This window comes from Pygoscelis adeliae, unplaced genomic scaffold (genome assembly GCF_000699105.1).
Source record: "Pygoscelis adeliae isolate BGI_AS28 unplaced genomic scaffold, ASM69910v1 Scaffold263, whole genome shotgun sequence".
In the NCBI taxonomy this organism is placed as follows: domain Eukaryota; kingdom Metazoa; phylum Chordata; class Aves; order Sphenisciformes; family Spheniscidae; genus Pygoscelis; species Pygoscelis adeliae.
The window spans coordinates 568,982-580,545 of NW_008824552.1; the positions used below are offsets into that span (position 1 = coordinate 568,982).

General features: G+C 38.7%; 1 protein-coding gene across 1 annotated transcript in view; it reads right to left on the bottom strand.

The window, feature by feature from the left end:
• Positions 1–11,564, bottom strand: part of ACER3 (alkaline ceramidase 3) — a 57,638-nt gene that overhangs the window by 26,879 nt on the left and 19,195 nt on the right. The window contains exon 3 of the mRNA XM_009321951.1: positions 6,896–7,006. Within this exon, the coding sequence (XP_009320226.1) occupies positions 6,896–7,006 (111 nt within the window). The remainder of the gene's footprint in view (positions 1–6,895; positions 7,007–11,564) is intronic.

An 11,564-nucleotide genomic window follows, 5' to 3' on the forward strand; every position in this document is an offset into this window, starting at 1 on the left:
GATCCAGCCTGTCCAGGTCCCTCTGCAGAGCCTTCCTACCCTCGAGCAGATCAACACTGCCGCCCTTGAGCGCCCTCAAGGATTCCCAAGAGAGTTGATAGACATGTCTGGATGTTTCTTTAAATGCTATTAGACTAGAATTGTGATTATTACACGTACTCAATGAAATGAAATACCTAAGCGTGTAACTTTCCTGAAACATAGAACTGTAATACAGCTGCATTTAAAAACGTATTGCCAAATACTTTAATGCTATTAATTCTCTGGGAAAATTAAGCATGGCTGTCTACCAGAACATAAACAACCATATGCACTTCTGTAAGTTCTGATTAAATTGTTTTACTTTGAAAAATCTTTCCAAACAATAAGCAACAACTGTTTTTCACCTTCATTGATATTTTAATGAGAAATTCTCATAGTCATTTTTCTATGTATTCAGAATGTATTACAACTACTGTTCATTCTGAAGAAAAAAAACCAAAACATTAAGATCATCATTAAAACAGTTCCATCCATTATTCTGGCTGTCACAGTGATTTCAGTATCTTCATGATACAAACTCTTACAATTTGTAACAAGTGTAATTTTCAAATATGGGCAAAATCATTGCATGAGAAATGTCAACTGATTTTAAATTAACAAAATATGTTGTTAGGGGTTTTTTTTGTCGTTTTGCAGGTTTTTTTGGTTTGGTTTTTTTTTTGTTAATGTTATTGGGGTGAATAAATCTCAACAATCAGCTACTGAACTCCTCCCCTTCCTCCTATATGATTAGAAGCAGTTATTTCTACATTATATTTTTCCTTTCTAGCCTTTGCAAAAATCAAGAATGCTGCAGATATTAGTGTTTCAGGTCATTAATCCCACGACTACAATTAATTTCTAAAAATAATAAAAAAACCTCTTGCTTCTGTGTCATGATCACACTTAGAGTTTCTTTGGTTATGAAATTTTACTATGCATTGGCGAACGATGCTTTAGCTATATTGTGTAGCAATAAAATAGTTATCCAAAACAAGAAATGTTTACAGGGACTCATCATACGGTCCTTCCTAAAATAAAAACCTCTACTGGAAATTGCTGTAATACTGCTTGCTGCAATTTTGACAGAGCTCATGAACACGGTCAAGTCTGTTTGGTATTTAAGTGCATTCAGCAAGAAACCCAGGACGTTACATGACTATAGAAATTGTATGACTAGATTATTCATCAGATGACACTCTCCCTCTCAAGACTGCACAGACAACATCTCCTCAAACACTACTGTGGTAACCATGCACAATAGCATCTTTTGGAAGAGATGTTTTAAACGAAGACTGAAGAATAAAACTGTGATTCTTTGTGTATCCCATTTATCCCTGCTTATCGCAGAAGGATAACCTTAAAAGGTATGTTTTACATTGCAGAGGGATAACTTAAAAATGTTTTACATCTAGACATCGAATGAGCCAAGAACCACGTTTCTCATTTGCTACCTTCGGCACACGTTCTATCTTAACACAGAACTGTGCAAAAAGCTTCACGAATCTGTTCAAAAAGGAGGAAGAAAGAAACTGCGTTAAGAGATGATGAACTGAACAGTAGCAGCTGAAGCATATGCCGTACTCTGCTTCACTAACAGCACTATATAACTGGTAAAATTCAGCAGAAGGGAACTAATATCTAATACGGCACTGACTGGGCCAAGAGCCGTGCTAGTCAGAGTTGCTGACTTGTGGCTTAATGCAGGGTTAGTGTTCGGTGCTGAAAACGTTGCAAAGTAAAACGAGGAAACACCTATCACGTGCCAAGGTTCGCAAGGAAATCTTTATTTCCTCTGCTATGCCCAGAGCACACTACCTTTTTGTCACACTTAAAGTCTAACTTGTAAATGTACAGGGGGCTTGACGTGTATTTGTCTCCAGTAAATAGTGGTTTAATACTTAAGCTCAAATGTCTTCACATGTAGCTTCTACCTGCGGTTCTACAGGAATGCAGCTATCTTTAGCCATACTTCTCATCACATAACTTCAGGATCATGACATTTCTAAGGAATATTTACTTCACAGAAACCGTCACTGCAATGAGAAGTTCTATCAGCTTTGTCGTTTTCAAAATATGAGTGAACACGATTACCGCAATTACACCAATTTTCAACAGAAGCCACTTCCCCGTACAGCCGTTGACAAACTGAGCAATGGATTTGCTCACCCTGTAAGCAGGCGTTACATCAACGAACCTCTCAAGTTATAGGGGATGTACGTAAATCATGTATTAAGCATAGAATACACATTAAGTCACAATATTACGAGATCAGAATAGCACTTAAAAAGACGGGAAATGCAAAGTCAGGTTAGCTGCTATATGTAGACTAACATGGGGTTTTTTTTGTCCTGCAGCAAACACAATGTGTGGTTACTGCCAGTTGATAAAATAGTTGTGTTAGTGATGATGTAAAAGCAATGCATCTGCAAACTTTACTTCATACACAGTTATTTCACCGTGCTTCGACACTGTCAAAGGCTTCAAGGCAATATCCATGCTAGAAATAATCTGATATTATACACGAGACCCAGCTCCATATATGAACCATATAAACTCTCAGGATTTTAACCCTAGAGGACACAAATATCCCCTACGAATTTTTCAATAGTTTTAGGAAGAATCAGAAGTATCACATAATCAGTGATAATTCATTTTGATATAAGACTATCCATCAGCATTCAAAATTCTTATCATAAGTCTAAATTCTTTATAGAAAAAGCAGTTTATTAGGATTTCATAGATGTGGTTTGAATTTAAACTGTACAGGCACTGTATGAAAACATTCTGAAGGAAGGATGCTCCAGATGCAAACACCTTTATTTAGGCATCTACACATAAGCCAGGTGTCAAAGCTTCCACTAAAGAGAATGCATTATAAAGGGTATTTCAGCTGGCCAAATACAAGGGAATATTTTAGGATGAGCCAAAACGATTCTCTAGGCTTTACTGACTGCAATGGGAGACAGACCCCTCTGCACAGGCAGACAAACGTTTAGGTGTTTGAATCTGGAGCTGAATTCCACCTATGGTTTCTTACAGTGATAGAACTGAAGATAAACAACATACTGCATCATAAACAGTCAAAGACTGAAACAAGATGAAAAAGTAGAATTAAATGAACCATTTTTATTGAATTATTTTGTTTTGTAATGGTTTCCCCCCACAGCGTAAGAGACAGGAGAGACCTTGGTTACTCCAAGGGTACAGCTCTACAAGTAAACTCGAGCGTGGCTGGGACTGTTCCCAGACGCTATAATGCAACCGTCTGCGCTAGTGAATTGTTAGAACAGTCTGCGGCGTGAACCTGGCCTGTTCCAACTAGCGCTTTTCCCGAAGAGCTCCCAGGCACAGCCCAGCAGCCAGAAGAGTCCAGGACCTGTGCCCAGCAGGGGAATTTGTATGCGGTCACCTTGTTTTGGAGGCTAAGACGAACAGACACGGGCTGTTCCACACTTGTTGGCTTCAGCAGTCAGGAATGTTCCCAAGCACATTTGATTTACTAACAACGATGTGGCCTAAGCACCTTCTCTATGGCTGTTAGGTAAGAATAAAGGTATTAACTGTGACTGAAGGGCTTCTAACAGCTATTTTCACAGATACAGAGTTTCCCTGGAAATGAAATTTAGTAGGTTGTTTACAAGTTCCTATGGCTATGTCTAAGGTAGAAATCTTTTTGCATCCTTTTTTTCCTCCACTTTGGCACAGCTTGAATAACTGAACCCTGAACAGGCCAAAGAAATACAAAACAGAACAATCCTTCCAAATTACAAGTAAAGCATCTAATAAAGTATATAACTCCACTGACTGCTTTTTCTTATCTTCTTAGGTCCAAAACAGTTACACTCTCTCTTTTTATATATATACTTTTTTTTTTTTTTTAAATTGAGACCCTTCTAGAAGATGAACCGTTTGCGAATCATAGTTTCCCAGGACGCATGAGGAAATGACATATGGTAGAATCTGATATAATACCACAGCATCATAAGGAACCATCCAAAAAAAAGTGCTTATTCTTCGAGGTAGTGACAGTCTGATGATTTGTTCCAGCTACTTTGTGAGATGCAACATGCTAAAGTAATTGTTTAAGATTATTATTCATAATTTACAGCTTGATTAAATAATTCTCTAAAGCTTAAAAATCATATCCAGTTCCTATTGAGTTCATTGACAACATGCCCTTTGAACTGTAAGGCAGCAGAAATAAGGGCTGAGAACAGTGTGCTATATCTCAAAAAACTTGCTGAAAAGCGCAACTCAGTCTCGGCACCAGTATGAACAAGAAATGTATTTGAACAGTTATTTAGACTTGTCCTGCCAACTGTGGATCTTAGCATGTATGTGAAACTAACAGTGCTTTCCTAATTCAAAATGCATTTGGTTCAAAGAGGAAATAAATGTCAACAAAAGAAGTTGTGGGGTATAAAGTGAAGCACTGAACGCGGCGTGGTAAAACACAAAGGAACTGACAATCAGCTAAATGTCTGGAAGCATCCAAAAGAAACAGCTGATTTGGATCAAAATAATGTCTAGAAACAACACTTCCTATGTTCTCAAACGCTAACAGATTTAGTTTTAATGTCCGCTTTGACAGCTGTCTTTTAACATCTTGTAAAATCTCAGTAATGATTCAAAGTTGTTAAAACCTAACTGAAGTGCCCTCCGTTCCACCCCCATCTTCATAGCAGAATTTTTAAAGCATTTCTACTTTAACAAAACAACCCTTAGACCCTACTCACTAGTTAGAAGCTCTGCTATATGGTCTTTATGAAGCACGGAGACTGAAGTGAAATCAGAAGTTTGTGTTAAATTCACTATCCCTTTACAGATGAAGTCTATACTTGTTTGTTACAAATTAAGTAAGTAGAGTAAAATCTGTTAATAAATAAAATTACTGTAAGGGAAAGAATTCTCTCTGGTACTTTCTTGCAAAAAGAAATCTCTGTACGCTTACTCTATCTCCACTTCAGTACGGTTCTCATTCTGTCACATGCACAGAGAGAATGCCAATGTTCTTGGCACATTTCAACTGTATTTAAAATTCTATTTATCTTCTCATTTGCTGCTTTTATTCTGTAGTAGAACAAATGTTAGGAGGTTTGTGATTCCAAACCATCCTGTTACTGTTTTTCACTGAGAAACTATAAAGCCTTCTATATTCCTTTACATCTTTCAACTGCTGTAAAACAGTCCAGCATTACGAATACTGAAGCAGAGACAAAACAGAAGAGAAACGTTTTTGGGAGTGACCTTTAATGTTAGGTGCAACATAGGAGATAAAAATCAAGCCATGCAAGCATTTATCACTTCAGACAGGAGTCGAAGGCATCCCAGTCACAGATGAGCAGAGCCCAGCTGGAACTCAGGACTGCCCTCCAGCACGGCTGTCAAATACGCAGGCTGAGCTCCCCTTCATGAACACCAAGAACAGTATAAAACTGAACTCCATGGTATTGATTGTGATCAAAGACAGTCTTTTGTTTGTTTTAAACATTTTAAACGTTAAACAGTATATGAGAATTGCCCACTCAGGGCAGTCTTGGTGCGACAGCCTGACATTCTGGTCAGATAGCGGCACACTTTGTCCATCATGAAGTGTCGCTGACAGAGGCAGCCACAAGTTACGGTGAAGACTGAGTCTCAGACACAGAGTTTTACTTTTTTTTCGTTTAGAAAGAATGGCAGTATAGGATACTTTGATTCAAGAATATGCAAACAGTCAACTTCAGCAAATGCTTACACACTGTTTTGTTCCCTGTCTTTTTAAAAGGAAACCCTGACCTTCAAGAATTCCTTTTGCCAAACTATTTTATACTGAGACAAAAATGAGTAATTACTCAAAACCATAAAAAGCCTACAAATGGCTATTTGGAAAGTGTTCAGACAACATTCAAAGCTGTACATTGTTGCTGCTTATCTTTCACACATATCAGCAAAGCTGATGTAACTGAAAAACCATGAAGTTGTACCTAGTGTATGTCACAGTTTAATTGGCATCAAGAATACATTTAGCATATGGACATGTGTTTTTCGACAATGTTTCTCTAAATATATAAGTATGCCAATCTTAAAAGTAACATTTACAATAAACCAATCTCTTACCACCGGGAAGACTGGGAAAGATAGCCTCCACAGAGATAGGAGCTATAGCAAACATGGAAATGCTGCGAAACACAGAAATTCTGTGAAATCTACTTCGAGACCCAACTGCCAAATCTGACCATCTTCAAACATCTTCTTTTCTCATAAGGAACATGACTTCTAGTTGCATAATTAGTGTTTTAAAGGAAGCTGGTTCTGTTCTAGATTTTGCTATTTTAGAAAAACCTGACTGCCCTTAAGTTCATCTATGCACGAATGTCAAATCGTTCTTCCATCCTAGCAAAACTTCCCAGATACGATGGCAGTTAGGTGGTTGGGTGATATATGCCAAGGAGGAACTGAAAACAAATTCAAACTCATGACAGAATGCTTTTCCAGTTCCTTCAAGATCTTGGCCATTTCTTGTACTACTGTTTCATACAAATGTCACAAAAATATTAATATAGAGTGAAACTGTTTGGAAGTAGGACACACAAGACATCTTCCGTAAATCATCATAAAAGGCCACAGTAAGCTAAGATGCACTGAGCAGGATTTAAAGCCAGAAAAGGATCACTTTAAAATCTCATAAAGTTATGTAGTGAATTCTAGCTTCATGTCCTTCCAACAAAAACAAATCTTCTGTAAACATTAAAAAGTATAACAAATTGAGGTTTACGTTTCACACACATAGTATTTGGATTTAACTACTTGGTTTATTAGTATTTGGATATTGTTCATTGCACATCTGAGCTCTCTTTATATGAAAGAGCAAATTAAGTTTTACACCTACCTGTAAGACACAAATACGCAGCTAAATACCGTTTTTCAAGGCCATCTTTATAGGTCTGAATCGCACCATAGATTGGAGGTAGAATGAAAATCAGGTTACTCACTGTGTTCCCTGTAGGACAGAAATCAAAAGCAGAGAGATTTAGAACTGGGTACCGTGCACTTCAAGTAAATAAAGCTGCATTCTCTCATTAAAGACAGGTTCAACAGTTTTCATCCAGAAAGCCACACCTTTTTGGAAGTCGCACATAATACAAAGTTAAATTTTGGTACAACACAGTTAACTACTTGAAGGCTGAGAACATTTTAACTCTTTTGTCCTTTTTCATGTGTATGGATAGTAATAAAATACTAATTTAACTACAAAGTTTGACTTAAATGGTGCTTACTTTCTTGGCAGGAGGCAGAAAAATAGGTTTACCTTGATTGCACAGCTCATGAATTAAAACTCCATTCCTTGGGGAGATATAAGCCCCAAATAGTTCAAGCCTGGTATTTTAAAAGAACTGTTTGTTTGTTTTTCAATTTTCTCAAACCTGTTCTTGGAACCCTCTCCTCCACACTCCCTTCAGATACTTTAAGGTCACCGAGTGACTCGTTCCCAAATGAAACCAGTTCAATCTTTACTATTAGTCTGCTAGTCACTGCGCACACGCAGAACAAGCCGGACGGGATGCTACAGATCACAACGTAAGACCAAAGACCGTAAGAGGGTACGATAAGGAATAGCAAAAAGTCAGAAGCCGCTACTCATCAGCGTGACAGGCAACTGCCAAAGCTTATCAAGAGCCTGAACATCGGCAAGACACCACTGCTTGGGATGCAATGCAAAGAAACGACACGTGTTGCAGAGAGCAGGGAAAGCAAGAACAAGCCAAGAGCCCAGCTCTCACACCAGGGGGCATGACGACCCTTCCAGCACTGGGGAAGATGAAGGAATCTTTCTTTTTGTTTTCTTTAAGACTACTCTCCCAGTCTGATTTAGATGGTTTTCTTCCCCACACTGTCCTGGCCTATGCAAAAGTACAATGAAATATTGAGAAGTTTAAGTGAAGCATAAGGAAATGGTACGTTCCTCAGCAGAAGGGATGCAGATTCAGCTTTTTAGCCTAACCACAAACCATAAATTGGAGAATAAAGGTTATGTAATGGGAATAAAATGACATGAAATTTGGGAAAAAGAGCAAATCTATTAAAAAAGGCAGAATGTTGCTTACATAAATTAAACTGCACATTTTCACATACCATCAGCTAAACATATACAAAATTAAAACTAATTAATTTCCAAATATCTCAATGGAAAGTACAATGCATAAGGCTATGGAGAGGCCAAAAAAACCTATGTCTGGCTTTTTTATTCAGCAGAAAAGCTCAGAAGAGTTTCACTTCCTAAAACAGAGAAAAAGAGTGAGCAGGCCACGTCCGAATCACTCCCCTAATTCAAGCACCTATTTTTCAGGAGTCCTACTTCCCAAGATCCATCCCAAAGAAAAGTGAAAACTATCGAACTATGATCATACAACCCCAAAGTATTACAGCACTTCTGGGAACAAAGATCCATTCTTTACAGGTTTACAGAAAATTCAAACCCAAACAGAAGAATGGTTATTTCAGAACACATGAAGCAGAAGTGTACCCAGTTAACTTTAACAAGTTAGCTCTTCTAAATTCCCACAAAGTAGATTCAAATCTCAGTTTGAGACAGTCTTCTCAACCAGATAAAACACACATCTGATTTTTATCAGATCTTCTTTAAATCACTTCCTTAGTGATTTAACATCATCTCCTGCACAACCATGAATTTCACCAAGTTATAACAAGCAAAACAAAGATGTGCCAGAGATCTTGCTCTTCTAGTCAGCTCTGTAGTAAGTTCCTCCATGTAAAAGAAGCCCAGCTGAAGTCAAAACAGCTCTGCAAAGACATACAAGTTTATACCAATATAAAAGGCCTTTTTCATGCTTAAATTCTTTGGGGAATCATCAACCTTTTACCACATTCCCACAGTGTTGCAATGGGCAGTGATTCACTTTCAGTGGAGACCTGGTTTGGAAGAAATCCATTGAAACTCAGTGTTGTGTGGTACGCTGCCCATTACCACGTCCTCCCACAAATTGTGCAAAGATGTCATCCAGCCTCAAAAAGTAGAGTAAAGGCTATATAGTCCGGATAGAGAATCTTCTGCTTCCTAAAGGAGTTCTCAACTATGCCCATTTTCAAGAGTAGTTATTAGGCATTATATAAATATCACTGTTCAAGGTCACTTCGTTACGAAACTGTCAAAAACCTGGCAAAAATTCAAATATGAAAATGCCGAACAAAAGAAATACCATGATGTTTATCCGCACCTGGGAAGGCACGTGACTTCAGAAGAGATTTGCAGGAGGACAACAAACTTCAGATGGATGTAAGAATGCAGAAAAGAGATTCTTCTGCAGGGAAGCGAAGGTTTCAACACTTCCTGTAAAGCTATAATTGTGTTAAATTATTGAAAATTTACGAGGACTTAATCTAGGACCATCTTGCTAAGAGAGGAAATACCACGGACCTAATCTAGCTGTAAATTCCTGCCACTCCTTCTCTGCACTTTTTGGCCCACATTATTCAGAACATTTATAGCGCGGATTAGGCAAGCCTATTTGCAAAACATACTTATTGAAAGTTGTGCAAATTTTTTAAAAAGGGAAATGGGGGCGGGGGAACAACGAAGTCCTCTGGCATGCTGCTAGCAAAATTACTTCTTTCAAGAACAAAAACTACAAGGCCTCTTTCAAACCCAAGGTCTGTAGGAGTGCGTATTTCATAGAAGTCTAGCTAGTCTTTACAGGATTATCCTCACATAGAATAACTTATAAATTCATTAAAAGGGATTTTTACTAATTCCATCAGAAAACGGCAGTGGGATATGCACAGAGATTAGCAAACAATACCAAGAAAGAAGAAAAAGGTGACACAACTACAGACCCATAACGCTAAAGTTAATTAACAAACAAAGAAGTGAAACAAGTTTTGAAGCAAATAGATATGGAAGTTGAAAATGGGAAAAAAGTTGAGCTGTCAAAAAAACTAATCTTTTTTTTAACAGATTTTCTTTTTAAAAAAAAAGGAAAAAAAATAATGCAGCAGACCTCCTTGGGAAAACCAGAGAGTGGAGAATTTGCAGGAGCAGGAAGTGATCTTATTTTTCTTTAGAAAAATTTTTCTTTTCTTTTAGACCAAAGACTGCTTCTCAGCATTTCACCTTCAGCATGTCTGTCAACAGAAGAGAGGATGAGATCAAGAGAGGAAGAAATGAATGAACTCGCAGACTGAAATGACAGGAACGGGATTAAATATGATGGCCAAGAACATGCCTTTCAATGCGAATATGAATCCTTATACCAAATGTAGGATTAATCTACTTGAAGAGGCAGAAAAGTGAATTAAGATTGCACAGTGACTGACCATAAGCCATCACTGTAGGCACCAAACCCCCTAAATTTATTTCCAGTAGATGCAGGGAAAATAGTAATGTCTCCATGCAAGCCAATAGTAGAATACACTGTTCTCCAGTTACCAATAAAAGAAAAGAGAAAGCACATCAGGTGCAGAGAAACATCACTCAGATGGGAGTGATGAATGGGAGCTTACGACATCAGAAGGGACAAAAATTGCTCAGCTTACCTAGCCTAACAAAACAACGGCTGGATGGAATAAAACCGCGCTCTGTAAATATACCATGGGTAAATGCCAAGGACAAAAGGGAGCTATTTGAACTGAAAGATAATACTGACAAAAGAATAAATAGATGTAAACTAACCCTAAATAAGCGTGGGCTGGAATTAAGAGGAAAGCTTCTCACTGATGAGGAAATATTTACAACTGCTTCCCAAGAGAAATGGGCAGCATGATGAACCTACCTGCTTTCAGGGTGAAGGTCAGTAAGCTCAAAAGCCAGATTACATGATGTGGTGGCCTATCACAGTAGTAAAACAGATGGTGTCCACAAAGATTATACATGGTACTAGGTAAAGTGCTAAATTAATGTCTAATCATGATAAATGCAGAGTGTGTGACTTGACACCCACAAGTCTACGGGGCCAGATGGGATCCACCCAAGGGTATTGAGGCAGCCAGTGGAAGTGCTCACCAACCCACTTTCCATCATTTATCAGCAGTCCTGGTTAATGGGGGAGGTCCTGGATGACTGGAGGTTAGCAAAGGTGATGCCCATCCACAAGAAGGGCCGGAAGGAGGATCCAGGGAACTACAGGCCTGTCAGCCTGACCTCGGTGCCGGGGAAGGTTATGGAGCAGATCATCTTGAGTGCCATCACATGGCAAGTAAATGACAACCCAGTGATCAGGCCCAGTCAGCACGGGTTTATGAAAGGAAGGTCCTGCTTGACTAACCTGATCATCTTCTATGTAAAGGTAACCTGCTTAGTGGATGATGTCTACCTAGGCTTTAGTAAAGCCTTTGACACTGTCTCCCACAGCATTCTCCTGGAGAAACTGACTCCTCATGGCTTGGACGGGCATACTCTTCACTGGGTCAAAAACTGGCTGGACGGCCGGGCCCAGAGAGTTGTGGTGAATGGAGTTCAATCCAGTTGGCGGCCGGTCACGAGCGGTGTTCCCCAGGGCTCAGTTTTGGGGCCGGTCTTGTTCAATACCTTTATCAATGATCTG